Source organism: Grampus griseus (assembly GCF_964374135.1).
Source record: "Grampus griseus genome assembly, chromosome: 19".
Classification (NCBI taxonomy): Eukaryota; Metazoa; Chordata; class Mammalia; order Artiodactyla; family Delphinidae; genus Grampus; species Grampus griseus.
Window position 1 is genome coordinate 51,551,129 of NC_139013.1, and position 15,414 is coordinate 51,566,542.

At 46.4% G+C, this 15,414-nt stretch overlaps 1 protein-coding gene across 1 annotated transcript in view; it reads left to right on the forward strand.

Moving 5' to 3' along the window:
• Window positions 1–7,463: 7,463 nt before the first annotated feature.
• The window catches only part of BCO1 (beta-carotene oxygenase 1), a gene marked incomplete at its 5' end in the record, with an annotated part of 39,500 nt that continues 31,549 nt past the window's right edge, over window positions 7,464–15,414 (forward strand). Inside the window, 2 exon segments of the mRNA XM_082677839.1 lie at window positions 7,464–7,473; window positions 12,376–12,504. Coding sequence (XP_082533965.1) covers window positions 7,464–7,473; window positions 12,376–12,504 — 139 coding nt within the window.

The window sequence follows — 15,414 nt, forward strand, 5'->3', positions numbered from 1 at the left end:
TCACTCCGGGAGTCTTGGGGAGGCTCTCCCACCACTCCCTACATCCTGTGTTCTGGAGCTCACCACCAACGCTTGTCCCTCGGGGAGGCAGCTGCCACCTTTGCTGGCACTATTCCCATTACCTTGAACGCTGCTATCCGAGGTTTCCACCTTATCCTGCTCAGCTTATCACACCGGCTGATTAGATACACCATTTAAAAGCTAACTTAATGGGAAAACCGCAAAGTAATTTAGATATGATAACATTATCTCCAAAAGGGAAATATTAACTCACTTTAGGTTACAACTTTGTTAGTAGAAGATACAGAATTGCAAAATAAGGCTGTTGTTTTTATAGCACACAAAAAACTTTTCCTTTTGAATTCAGCTTTACATCTTCATCTCGAGGCTGCTTTATGGACGCAGCACATTCCATGGAAAAAGTGGCCTTGGGGAAGGTAGCCTCCTCTTCCTGCATCCTTCCCCAAATTACAAGGTAAGAGGATTCCACGTTCAATCTCCCACCCCTGCCACGTGTTGTGTGATTTCTGGTCCGGGGTACCACCTCCAAAGCTTCAGTTGCTTCCTCCATAAAAAGGGGATAGTAATAGTGTCTGCTGGGTCTGTGTCACAATAAGAAGATACACAAACTACAGAGCAGGGGCACACATCTGGGAACCCCCATCCTTCTCCCTCCCCAAGGGAGGAGGCCAAACTTTCCTGCTCACGCTGAGAGCGTCTCATCCTCCAGAGGGCAGACTGTGTGTGGTTCTGTACCATGCCTTCCACCCTCTGGAAGGGAGTCCTCTTCCACAGTCTCTGGATCACTGCTGGAAGCAACATAGCCAACTTGTGCAAACGTGTGTGACTTGGGAGGAAGCCCAGGGGTTACTCAACCCAACTCAGAGAAGGCCCCTGCCAGTTAACGCCTCCTCGAACCCCAGCCTTCTTCCTGCTTCCCTCTCAGCAACCCAGCCTCCAGTGCCTCAAGTCTGAACGGTTTTCCTCTTCCCCCACCCCTCTCTCTCCTGCCTGCCATTTCTGCTGGCCCCTGCTCCCCTCTCCTGCACACCCACCCCTTCAAAAATCTGGAATGAGGTGGTGTGGCCACGCTGTGGGATGCCTCTGAGTCTTCGCACAAGCTGTGGCCCTTTCGGATCGCTCCTCCCAGCTTCTCCTCGTGGCCAACTCCCAGCCATCCTTCAGCTCTTGCCTTGGCATTGCCCCTTTCAGGAAGCCTTCTGGAAAACCCCTCTCCCTACCCTGGAGGATTTCTCACTCATGCCTCTTTGTCACCTCTTCTGTGCCACTGCAACCCCACCCCAGACGGGTGGCCCTCCGTATTTGTGGAACAGCTGAATGAATGAATGAATGTGTGGGCTATTCACATTTTTACCATTGACAACCATGGGCTTCTCTGACAATTGTACTCTCTAAACTGGCTTGTTGTGCAGTCATAACTGCTTCTGTCCACCTGAGTCACATACAAATGCCATCTTGGCAGCTCTCCTGCTAACTCAGCACTGTCAATAGAACTTTGCACAATGATTTGCACTGGCCAAGATGGCAGCCACCAGCCACATGTGTCTACAGAGCCCCTGAAATGTGGCTAGTGTGGATAAGGAATTTAATTTCATTGCAATTAATTTATATTTAAGTTTAAATAGCCACATGCTACTAGCAGCTACTGTGTTGGACAGCACAGCAAAATTCCCTCAGAAATGCCTTCCTGGACCTGGCCTCTTGACTTAGGACACCACTGCCTACAGCGTGCAGCCCAAATTCTTACAATCTGGCACAATCCAATCCCTAAACGGGGATCGGACTGTGCACTGTTCACTTCCACTACCTCCATCCCGGAGGAGCTCTGTGCTAGGCTCTGGAGCTAGGCTGCCTGGGCTCGAAGCCTAGCTCTGTGGTGTTGGGCAAGTTACTTAGCTCCTCTGTGCCTCACTCTCCTTGTCTGTAAAATGGGGCTAAACACCTATACTTAGGGTGATTGTGAGGAGTACATGATCATGTGTACAAAAGGCTTAGAAGGAAAGCCCAGCACCTAGGAAGCTCTCAATAAATGGTACCTATAATTGTCATCATCTCTCACTAAGTCCCTGGCAGCGCCGGCTCTGCTTCCTCCCTGTCCGCCTGCTAGAATTGTCCAGCTCCACGCCATTGCCCACTCTGGCCCTCCCACCTGCCTCCTCTTTGCCCATCCAACTGCTTCCCACCCTCAAGGTCTCGGCTGTGCACCTCGTCCTCCAGGAAGCCTTCTTTCTTAACCCTCCCCAGCCTGAGCAAGATTTCCCTCCTCAGAACTCCCACGATACTTATCTGTGCCTCTTCTAGAGCAGGTATAATAGGGAACTAGCTGTTACTTACTGTGTACGTGTCTTCACAGCCAAACTAGAAGAAACTTAAAATCCTGTACTGGGTCGTGAGGGTCTACTTTCCTTCCAGGGACAGACCAGAGTTGTATACATTGTAGCTGCTCCAAAAAATTAATGTTTCTGCTTATCATACTGGCTGACCTTTCCAAGTTTTCTCTCTTTTCCAAGAAACGATAGGAAAGGAGCACGCTATGAGCTCCTACTATATTCTAAGCACCATGACATACACGATTAGAGCTTACAATGTTTAATTTAAACTTTGCAGCCACCTGTGAGGCAGATATTATAATTCCTATTTTAGAGATCAGGAGACTGAGGTTCTGAGATTTAAGCCAATAGCTCAGCACTCAGCTTAGCAGGTGGAAGAGCTGAGGCTCTAATGGAAACGGGTCTGTTGAGGTTGCGAGTCTCCAGAGGTGGCCCCAAGGGACCACGCAGCCCAGACCCATATTCACACCCTGGTGTGGCCCCTCCTTGCCCCGTGATTCATGCTAACCAGTCCGGGGAAATGAAACTATGCCAGTCCTAGGTTCAGCCTTAAAGGAGACTGGCAGCTTCTGCTTCCTCTCTCTTGAAATATTCACTTTTGGGGGCTTTTGCTGCCATGGAAGAAGTCTGGCTATCCTGTTAGAGAGATCTCAGGGAGAGGGTCAAGGAAGGCCCTGAAACCACATGGGGAGGGAGAGAGGCCCAAGCCCAGCCCTCCTAGTGTCCCGGTCAACTGCCAGCTGACTCACAGCCACACCAGGAAGCCACACTGTGAAAGCAGAAGAACTGGCCCACAGAACACTGTCAACCCACAGAGCAGAGCCCACAGACGTGATCAAATGCTTGTTGTTTGAAGCCACTAAGTCTTTTTTTTTTCGTTTAATAGTGTTTTTTTAATTTAATTTTTATTTTATATTGGGGTATAGTTGTTTCACAATGTTGTGCTAGCTACAGGCATACAGCAAACTGGTTCAATTACGCATATACATATATCCATTCTTTTTCAGATTCTTTTCCCATATAGGTTGTTACAGAATATTGAATAGAGTTTCCTGTGCTATACAGTAGGTCCTTGTTGATTATTTTTTTATATATAGTAGTGTATATATGTTAATCCCAAATCCCTAATTTATCCCTCCCTCCCATCTTTCCCCTTTGGTAACCATAACTTTGTTTCTAAGTCTGTGAGTCTATTTCTGTTCTGTAAATAAGTTCATTTGTATCATTTTTTTAGATTCCACATATAAGTGATATCGTATGATATTTGTCTTCTCTGACTTACTTCACTTAGTGTGATAATCTCTGGGTCCATCCATGTTGCTGCAAATGGCATTATTTCATTCTTTTTTCTGGCTGAGTAATATTCCATTGTATATATGCACCACATCTTCTTTATCCACTCCTCTGTTGATGGATATTTAGGTTGCTTTCATGTCTTGGCTATGTGAACAGTGCTGCAATGAACATTGGGGTGCATGCATCTTTTTGAATGATGGTTTCCTCCAGATATATGCCCAGGAGTGGGATTGCTGGATCATATGGTAGCTCTATTTTTAGTTTTTTAAGGAACCTCCATACTGTTCTCCATAGTGGCTGCACCAATTTACATTCCCACCAGCAGTGTAGGAGGGTTCCTCTTTCTCCACACCCCCTCCAGCATTTATTGTTTGTAGACTTTTCGATTATGGCCATTCTGACTGGTGTGAGGTGATACCTCATTGTAGTTTTGATTTGCATTTCTCTAATAATTAGTGATGTTAAGCATCTTTTCATGTGCTTTTTGGCCATCTGTATGTTGAAGACACTAAGTCCTAGAGTGGTGTGTTACACAGCAAAAAATGACCCAAACTCTTGTGTATGAAGAGCTACTTCCCTTCACACTACCATTGCTCTGTTTTCTTATGCACTGGCCAGTTCTTGTCCCATTTTAAGGCAGCACATGCATTTTAGAAATCGTGGAACACCTACTTTTGCTCCCATATCTCCTCTGTTCTCAACTATCAGCTTCAAAATGTGGGCAGCATTACTGGCTAGTGGGGGAGAGCATGCGCTGACTAGCTATTGACTTTGATCAAATTCCTCCACGTCTCTGAGGCTGTAAAAATAAGATTGCTAATGACTCCCTCACAGAGATGAACTAAAACACAGCTAATAAGACACTTAGCATGCTACTTGGCATGTGTCAAGCATCCAGTGAATGGTGTTTATCAGAGGGCGGAGGACAGGCCAGGAGACAGCTCCTACTGGTGACAAGTCCCTTGTCCCACTCTTCCCATATTAGCAAAGACATGGAAAGCAGGGGTCAGGCTTTCATGGTTCCAGAGCGATGCCAGAGCTTCCTGGGAAAGAACAGCTGCTGATTGTTATTTTTGTTTATAAAGAGGGAGGATGGAGGTTTGACATGAAGGCAGTCCTGTGAACCCCTGCACTGCCTCTAACTGCCTTGGGAAATGCATATTTTGGGGGATATGCAGACTTACCCCCCAAACAGAAAGAACATCATGAGAGCCCGAGAAGGCAGAGACTGACTCTCATTAATCACTACCATATCCTCAGAATTTGGCATGTAGTTGGTATAATTTCTGAGAAGGCACAGGATTGTTTTCCTGTTTTGCTCACAGCTGTATTTCCAGCACATAGTAGGTGCTGAGGAAATATATGTTGCGTGAATGAATGTGAGGATGCACGAACGTTGTACTGCCTGCAGACGACACTGTAAGTTGCCTATCCCCAGCCATTCTCTCGTTTTTCCTTGCTAATGATATCTTGACATGACTCAGGTAGCAACGTGTTCCCTAGGGGTGACTCATGACAGGTTTAAGGAAATCAGGGCACTCCTGTTCCTCCTTGCCAGGGATTGGCCTGGGGGTGGGGTCACATGACACAGCTCAGCCAATGAGACTAAGAGAAAAATCTGCTCAGGGGATCATGGGAAAGAGTTGTCTCTAGCACAAAAAGAGAGAAAGCTGGAAAAAGAAAATGCCTGCTTCGTCCCCATCTTATCTCTTTACTTTTGTAGTTATTGTGCAAGGACATGATTCCTGGAGGGAAGGCAATCATTCATAAGCAAAAGTGAACAAGCCCAAGAATGAGAAACCAACCCTCTGAGGATGACAGTGTGGGAGGTGGGAGCCTCGTGAGATGACCCAAATGAGCTTCTGAGCCCGCCAGGAGCCCTAGGTGACTTGATGTCTGAGATAAATGCACATCTTTGGTGTGTCGGCAGATATTCTGTTACTTTCAGCCAAAGTATCTTGCATTAACTCATCGTGCTGTCATGATATTGTTATGGGCTGAACTGTGTTCACCCCCAAATTCATATGTTGAAGTCCTAACTGCCGTACCTGAGAATGTGACAGCATTGGAGGTGGAGCCTTTAAAGAGGTGATTAAGTTAAAATGAGGCCATTAGGGTGGGCCCTCATCCAAACTGACTGGTATCCTTATAAGAGGAAAAGTGGACACACAGAGACACCAGGGATGTACATATCCAGAGGGAGGACCATGTAAGGACACAGTGAGGAGACCGTCTACAAGTTAAGGAGACGTCTCAGAAGAAACCAACCCTGCCGACACCTGTATTATGGACTTCCCAGCCTCTGGAACTGGGAAGATGACTTTCTGTGCCACTTTGTTATGGCAGCCCTAGAAAATATATAGATCTCTATTGTTATGATCAAGTTATTATCACCATCATGAAAAAGTCCTTTGTTTCACCATAGCATTGTCCCTGAGGAGCAGCTGGGACCTGAATGAAGGGAGCTTGCTCAATATTCCATAACAAGGCAATCATATCAACCCAAGACTGGCCTTCTTCGTCCTCCACCCTTCACTTCACTCGGTAGAAACCTAGCAAACATCCCTCATGCGCTGGAGCTGTGTGGAATTGTCAGAGTATATATTTCGAAGTCAGACTTCCTGGCTTTGCTTCCTAATTCGATCTCTTAGCAGCTGTGTGATCTAAGGCAACCTGGTTGTCTTCCCTGAGTTTTCTCATCCCCAAAACACTGCTAAGAACATGCATCTCATAGAATTATATAAGGCCAGAGCAAGCCAGTACATGCAGAGGGCTTCACCAAGTACTTGACTCAGAGAATATTCTTGATGGATGGGGACCATTTCTCTTCTGAATACACAAAATGGACAAGAAAGGAGAATACGGTCATGTTTTCACTTATACAACTTCAATCTAATCCTCTCAACAAACCCTGTGACAGGGCATCGCCAACCTGTTTTGCAGAATAAAGTGAGGTTCAGAGGAGTCATGTGACAAATCACAGTTTTAGATCCTAGGGCCTGAGATTCCAGCCCAGGCCTTTTGATGCCCATAAGCCCTGAGCTTTTTTCTTCTGCACCAGAGATGCCGCCCTTGGTAGAGTAATTTTTTCCCAAGCACTCAAGGTATGCCAGACATTCTCCTTTAATCCTCACAAGGACTCAGCGTTCACAACCTAGGAATAAATAACCCTGACATGGTTACACGTGTTTACACCAGACAGCAGAATAAACTGGCAAAGCTATTGTGGGACTGAATGGAAAATGTGGATCAAAGGGAAGTGCCTTCAGAGATAGCAGGGAAGAAAGGCCGACACTAACTGTGCGAGGACGAGGGCTTTTGCTAGACCCTTGACTTTGAATAACCTTGAGATTTTAATATTGTTATACCTCTGTTTTACAGATAAGGAAATGGAGGCTCAAAGAGGGTAAGTAACATACCCCAGACACAGAAAAGGGAGGAACGTGAATCTGGTATTAACGCAAACACGTAGCATCTTCCCCTGGACCAGGGCTTCTTAACCAGGGCCTGCTGTGTAAAGCAGAATACTCTGGAGAAGTTTTAAGACTACTGAGGGCTGGGCTGCACCTTCAGAGGCTCTGAATGGGTGGGTCTGGAGTGGGGCCCGGCACGGGCATTGCTAAAGCTCCCGCCAGGTGATTGGAATGTGCAGCCAGGGTGGAGCAAAGCCAGGCCATGCTGCTCTCAGGACTGAGCTCTGCGATCCTGGAACAGTCTGGGCCCAGCCCTGATACTACTAGACCCAGCTGGCTGCATAAAGGCCAGCTTTTCTCACTCCACCCAGAGAGGGAACAGCTGGTTCTTTCTTAAAGCAGCATGAGCGAAGGTGAGGCCAGTAACTCATCACCCAACATTCATAGCAAGTTGAATATGGATTTTAGGCAATGGCATCACCTCGAGATTCATGAATGTAGGGGAACCTTAAAATCAAATACAGGCATACTACCTCCCTCTTGATGGGCCAGAAAGTTGGAGCTGAAGTTTGTTTTTTACTATTCCTTGTAGTTCCTGAGTAGAGTTTTTGGTTCCCTGAATTTATTGTTTGAATGGGTACATGAAACATTTTATGTTTACTTCTCCAAAAAATGAAGTATAATTAAGTTGCTCTTTACATATGATTTTTTTCTTTCTGAGTGCTGGGGAGCGTGGTGAGGAAGCTCAGGGACCTTTATTCACAACAAAACAAAACAAAACAATACTTTCCCTCTCTGGCAAACTGAGTTCCCATGCTGCGCAGTAGGGATTCACGTGACTGATGCACTCTGGGCTGCCCTAATCCAGGTGTCCTAAGCAGAACGCACTGCTAAATGATCCCACCTGCTGGTTTTTTTTAATTTTTATTGGAGCAGAGTTGATTTACCATGTTGTGTTAGTTTCAGGTGTACAGCAAAGTGAATCGGTTACACATATACTTATATCCACTCTTTTTTAGATTCTTTTCCCATATAGGCCATTACAGAGTACTGAGTAGAGTTCCATGTGCTATACAGCAGGTCCTTATTAGTTATCTATTTTATATATAGTAGTGTGTATGCGTCAATCCCAATCTTCCAATTTATCCCTCCCCCGCCACCGCAACCCCCGGATCCTGTCAGCTTAAACACAGCAAGAAACTCGCTTTTCTTGATTCAACCAAAAGTGGAAGTGGAAAGGGAGAGTTGAGGACACAATCAGAGAATTAAAGATTAACTGGGACACATGGCTGGGGAATTGACCGTTGACCAAACATAAATAACGCCAGTGCAGCTTCCCGCCACCATGTGCACGAAGAGATCCCAGGCCCTCGGAGAGCGGAGAGCGGAGAGTGGAGAGCGGAAAGCAAAGGGAGAAACGAGTGGCATCAGAAGGGAAGGAGATGTAAAGGAAGCTGCAGGAGAGCAGGACGGGAAGGCAAGGAGGGGCCAGGAGCAGTCGCCTTGAACACAGAGGAGCGTCTGTTCACTGTTAATACCACTGTTGCTCATCGCCCTGCACGATGGATATAATATTTGGCAGAAATAAGAAGGAACAACTGGAGCCTCTGAGGGCCAGAGTGACAGGTGAGCGTTTTCTATAAGCGATGGGTACTTATATGTTTAGATGTACACTTTTTTTCTGCTTATAAAAGTAATGTTTATTATAAATTATTTTTGAAAAATCTGGAAAGCGGTATATAGAGGGAAGATGATCCATAATCTAGATATATTCTCTGTGAAGAACTAGTTGTGCTTTTATGCATTATAACAGTTTTCAAGGAGAGAGAGTCGTTCTCACTATTTCCAGGAGAAAAGTCCCGGGACTGCTGCAATTGGCATACAGACAATGGGATTCTTCTGCAAATTGTGCTCCATCCCCAGTGCGTGATATATTTGTAAAAATGTGCGCGTCCTAAGTTAATTTCAAAGTAATAAGAGAATCGCGTGGGAGCGCCCACTGCTGCACATGCGCGCTGGGGGGCATCGCGGAGCCCGATGTGATTTCCTAGAAGGTGCGATTTCAGGATGCGAGTACCTGCAGAGGCCAGGGTGGGAGCCTCCTCAGGAATCTACGTTTCATGGGTTTTCTCCACCTCTTCTTAGTGGCCACTTTCGTGGGACCATTTTGTTTAGACTCTGCAGGGCAGTAAGTGGATCTGAACTCTCCCGTCCCAGGAGTGGTGCTGAAACAGAGAGGGAGTTGGCTCAGCCACACCACCGTTTTGGATAGATGCACAGTTTTCACAAGGACAGGACAACAGTGCCCTTTGTGAGGCAAGTCAGATTGGGGCTTCTCAGCTGAGGAATTGCCTTGGGTGGCTTTTGAAAGAAAAAAAAAAGGTTTTATGTATATTTTTTCTGATTACAGAGGTAATGTGAAATCTATATGCGTGTCTATGTTACGCATAAAACTTGGAAGTGCAAATGAGAACACAGAGGGAAATAAAACTCAGCTGTATTTCCATCTCTTAGGCACTATTAATATCTGAGCCTATTTAAGTTTTTAAAAGATACATAAATATAGAGAGTACAAAGATCTATTAATAGATTTTACATATAAATACTTTTTCAAAAAACAAATATACACTTACTGTTAACTTTCTATTTTTAAAAAAGGGATCCTTGATGCCTATCCTTTTATTCTCTGGGGTACCACGGACATTTTGCCATTATACCCCTTTACAGCTCATGTTTAGTGACTGCGTGGAAATGCTTGGGAATTTTAGAAAACAAGAATCCTAGGACCTGAGAAGCTGAATGAACCTCTAGATCTAGATCAGCTGTTCTCAGAGGATGGACCCCCAGACCTGCAGCATCAGCATCCCCTGGGCTCTTGTTAGAATCACAGATTCCTGGCCTCACTTCAGACCCTCTGAATTAGATACTCCGGGGGTGGCGCCCAGAAACCTGTGTTTTTACAGCCCTCTGGGTGATTCCAAGTGGGGGACCACTGCTGTAAATCAGGCCTCCCTACTGCGCAGGTGTGAAGCCGAGGGCCAGGGAGAAGCAGCAACTTGTCTGAGTCCCGGCGGCCAGCAGAGGATAGGCTCCAGCTTAGGGCAGGCCTCCAGCCCTGGGTCACGTCTAATCAGCTGGTCAGCGTCCGCTGGCAGACAGCTCACTAAACACTGTGCCTGTGTGGACACGTCTGCCCCGAGGGGCCAGGCCAAGGCTCTGGCTTCACGTCCAGCTGCGCATTCTTGGCTCTGAGGCTTCTTTGGCGAGTTACTTAAGCATTTTCTGACTCAGTTTCCTCTCACGTCTAATAAAGTCAACATGTACCTACCACATGAGATTGCCGCAATGACTAAATGATTTAATCTGTTAAAACACATAGTGCTCAATAAATGGTCTTCTTATTATGTCTAGGGCTTTAATATATGCTGATTCATCTCTCCCTGCTCTGCCTCAACCTGCTCCTTCTGTGTCCTGAGTCTCTGTGAATAATCCCACCCAAGGCAAGAGACTTGGCTGCATTTTTTGAGTGTTCCCCTCCCCTTCCCCATACATTTAGTCAAACTCTGAGTCCCTTTGTTCCATTGGTTTCTCTCCATCCCCACTGCTGCTACCCTGTTCCTCTCTCTGGCCTTCCCACCTCCCTCTGGGTCCTCCCGTCCACACTCCACACCATAGCCAGAAATAACTTTTGAAACCCCCAAATCTGATCACATGAGAAGAAGCAGATCCTTAGAGACAGACCGTGGATTAGTGGTTGCTAGGGGCTGAGCAGGGGATGGGGATTGACTGCTAATGGGAACAGGGCTTCTTTTCGGGGTGATGGAAATGTTCTGGAGTTAGTGGTGATAGTTGCACAACATTGTAAATGTTCATAAAAGAATAATAATCCTTAACTGTACACTTTGAAATGGTGGATTGTATGTTATGTGAATTTTATCTCAATTTTTAAAATCGCAAAAAAAATCTGGTCCTATTTTCCCTGTTATAACCATCAAAGGTGTCCCATTCTTCTGAGCACCAAATCAAAGCTTGGTGTGGTCTTGTTGACCTTGGTCGCTTGGCCCTACTTAACTCTCCAGCTGCAATATTTATGATGTCCTCACTTGAAAGTTACAGGCCAGCTCTTACTAAGCAACTTGCACATCTCCTGATCTTTGAATTGGTCTTTGATCTCTGAGTTTGGGTTTCTCCAGAGATAAGAATTCAGGTGTAAGTCGTTTATTTGGGATGTGCTTCCTAAGGAACACTGGGAGGGAAGCCAATGAAGAAGACATTGTCAAGCCATTGACCACCAGGAATCATTGGAGCCGAATCCTCTGGACAAAGCATAAAGTATGCCTTGCATTGTGTCAACCGAGGGCAAGGAAGTGGTGGCCTTTGACCCATAGCATCCCATCCATCTTTGGGTGAGAGCAGCTTTCATGGGCATTAACTCTCCAGTGAGCTTCCAGCTCATCCACGTGTGGGCAGAGCTGCTCCACAGTGAGAACAAAGCCCTCAGGTGGAGAGCTGTAGGTATTTGCAGAAAGCAGCCTTCAGGGAGAGGTGAACGCCAAGGGGACAGGGGCGGGACCCCAACAGCACCTGCAATGCTGTCCAATGGCAATATAACGCCTGCTCATGTGTAATTTAAAATTTTCTAATAGCCACATTCAAAGAAATACAAAGAAACAGATGAAATTAATTTTAATAGTATATTTTATTTAATACCACATATCCAGAATGTTATCAGACCAACATGTAATTAATATTTTTAAACTGCTAACGAGATGTTTTACATTTCTTTTTCATACTAAGTCTTTGCAATGTGGTGTGCGTTTCACATTTACTGCACATCTCAGTTGGGACTAGCCACATTTCCCGTGCCAAGTTGCCACTCGGGGGTGGTGGCTACCACATTGGACAGCACAGCTCTAGAATGTTCTCTCCTCAGGCCTTTGCAAGGCAAACACCTACTCCCCCTCAAAACTCAACCAGGTCGCCTCCTCAGGAAACATTCCTCACCCTCCTGCTATCACCCAATTTCAGGGTGGAGTTCTGTTCCACGCAGCACCCTTGCTGAGTCTGTTGCCTTGCCTTTAGCACAGTGTATTTTGAGTGTTTTCCTTTGTTTTTGTCTTTTAATGAATGGGGAGCAACTTGGAGACAGGGATGATGCCTGTTCATCTTGGTATCCTCAGCGCTAGCACAATGCCAGACATATTCTTTCTGGAAATGAACAGATGCAGCAAGTGGTACAGGGGCTGTATGGCCACTTCTTTTAGCTTTTTGGTTTAGGTGCAGAACTGGAAACTAAATGTTCTTTCTCTCACCAGGCAGGATTCCAGCATGGCTGCAGGGGACCCTGCTCCGCAATGGGCCTGGGATGCACACAGTGGGCGAGACCAGATACAACCACTGGTTCGATGGCCTGGCCTTGCTCCACAGCTTCACAATCAGAGACGGTAAGAGCACCGTGTGATTTGCCATAGCTGCCATAACAAATGACCACCAATGGAGTAGCTTAAAGCAACACACATTTAATTCTCTTACAGTTCTGGAAGTCGGATGTCTAAAATGTATTTCCCTGGGCTAAAATCAAGGTGTCAGCAGGGGTGTATTCCTTCTGGAGGCTCCAGGGAGAGAATCCGTTTCCTTGCTTTTCCTAGCTTCTAGAAGTCACTTGCATCCCTTGGCTTGTGGCCCCATCTTCATCTTCTAAGCCAGCAGCATAGCATCTTGTGGTCTCTCTCTTTCTCTCTCTGTCTCTCTGCTTCTATCATTACATCCCTTTCTCTGAGTCTGACTCTCCTGTCTCTCTCTCTCTCTCTCTTTTTTTTGAAAATATTTATTTATTTAGGCTGCTCAGGGTCTTAGTTGTGGCACACAGGATCTTCGTTGCAGCATGCAGACTTCTTAGTTGCGGCATGTGGACTCTTAGTTGCAGCATGCAAACTCTTAGTTGTGGCACGCATACGTGGAGTCTTACCCACTGGACCACCAGGGAAGTCCCCTGTCTCCCTCTTATAAAAGTTTTTGTAATTACTCTAGGCTCACTCAGATAATCCAGGATAATCACCCACTTCAAGATCCTTAACCCAATCACGTCTATAAAGTCTCTACTGCCCTGTAAAGTATTCAGAGTTTCCAGGGACTGGGATGTGGACATCTCGGGAAGCCATCATTCAGCCCACCACAAGCACAAACCTCCCTGGAAAGGTGGCCAGGGTTGTTTTTCAGCGAGTTCAACCGGAAAAATAATATGCATTCTCAGTAAGGTGGGCAGGGACAGGTGGAAGTTTACAGGCTTTGGAATCAGACACACATCAAATTAAAATAGGAGTGTAGAGCTGAAAAGAGCAAAGTGAGCCTATTGCTCACCAGGCAGGGAGAGCCAGGTCAGTCATGTCCCTGAGAAGACACTGAACACAGAGCAGAAGGTAGGAGGTGCCGCAACTAAAGTGAAATTCCGAGTTCAGATGACTGACTCAGGAGGTGCTATTGGTCATTGAGCTGATTTATGTCACAAAGTACAAGCCGGGTTCTTAAAAGGTCTGGAGTGGGTGCTGGGAGGCTTCAGCAGGCTCAGGGCCATGTGGTAGGGTTCAGCGTGGTGAGAGTTTACTCTGACCCCTGTGTTCCAGCTTGGGCAAGCTGCAGCCACTCCACCTCCCTGGGCCTCAGTTTCCTCATCAGTAAAAGGAGCTTGATCGTTCTCCCTGGAAAGCTTTTGTGATGATCAGAAGTACTAGGTGTCCAGCAAGGATTTGATGCCTGGTAGATGCTCAGTTGATTAAAAACCACCATCATAGGACCTCCCTGGTGGCACAATGGTTAAGAATCTGCCTGCCAATGCAGGAGACATGGGTTTGAGCCCTGGTCGTGGAAGATCCCACATGCCGTGGAGCACGCCTAAAGCCCATGCTCTGCAACAAGAGAAGCCACCGCAGTGAGATGCCCGCGCACTGAGACGAAGAGTAGCCCCCACTAGCCGCAACTAGAGAAAGCCCGCGCGCAGCAACGAAGACCCAACACGGCCAAAAAATAAGTAAATAAATTTATTGAAAAGTAAAATAAAATAAAAACCACCATCACTGTTGCTGGGTTTGAATCCCAGCTCCACCATGCTAACTAACACATACCTAAGCTGTGTGACTTGGCCAAAGTTACTGACCCTATCTGTGTCTCAGTCTCCCCATCTGTAAAATGGGGCTATTAGTAGCATGTCCCGTAGAATTGATGTGGAATTTAAATAAATTAATACGTGTGAGGGGCTTTGTATAATGCCCGGCTCATCATATGTGCTCCATAAGCGTTAGCTATAATTTTCACATGACTGTCATCTCTTTCAAGCTAGTCGGCAATTATTTTTTGAGTGCGGACTCCGCCAGCAACTTGCTCTAGCATTTCATGAAGAGACACCGTGTGTGAATGCCATGAGCTCCGAGTTTGCAAAAACTCACAGTTTTTACTGTGACTCAGCTACAGGGTGGGTAGTTCCATATTTCCCGACAGCCTTGAGCCTTAACAGTCCCCTCTTTTCCTAAACAGAAGTTCCCAGTGATTCCTGGGGACAGAAGTGCTGTTCTGGATGAGGTGTCTGAGAGGCGTCCCTTCTCTGAGGCCCTGCCTCACCTGCTGCCAGGTTCTTCATGGTCCATTTCCGAGCTCACATTCATGTGTGGGGGGGTACTCTTGTCTCCTTGCACATGTGACACTGAAACTTTAGGGAGGTTAGGTGACTGATCCAAAGTCACTGACGTAGGGGTGGGATCTGAACTTGTCTGGAGTTCGTTTGCAGCTTTCTCTCCTGTCCTCAGCCCAGCACACACGTGCACGTGTACACACACACACACACACACGCACACACATACACACATACCTCTGAGAAATGGCAGATGCTTAAATGGTATCCTTCAGTAGAGAATCCAGGGACAAGGGAACCAGCAGGGGATGACCGAGCCCTAGCCGTCTTACAGAAGTATGGCTGCTGTCCACCAAAACCCTTGAGTGGGCTAAACGGGCCAGTGACCAAAGTTATCCCATACTATTTAGACTTTCTAAAAGCTTCTAGTAGGTTTTCAAACTAAAAGTTTACTGTCAGAGGCAAGTAGCTGTTTTCTGTTCTTTTCTGAGATGGTCGGTCAGGTGCAACCACAAGAGGAGACACAGAGAGACTCAGGAAAACAAAGGTTATTCTATCCACAGGTGCTGGAGACAGGAGGCGAGTGGCTCAGGGCACATGGAAAAGACACCAGGGTGGACAGGAGACAGAAGACAGGAGCGGGGTGAACTCTGAGACTGAGGCCTTTATTGGGGTTTCTGAGGGCAAGGCAGGAAAGGGCAGAGTGAACAGCCTAGGACTGGCTAGGTGA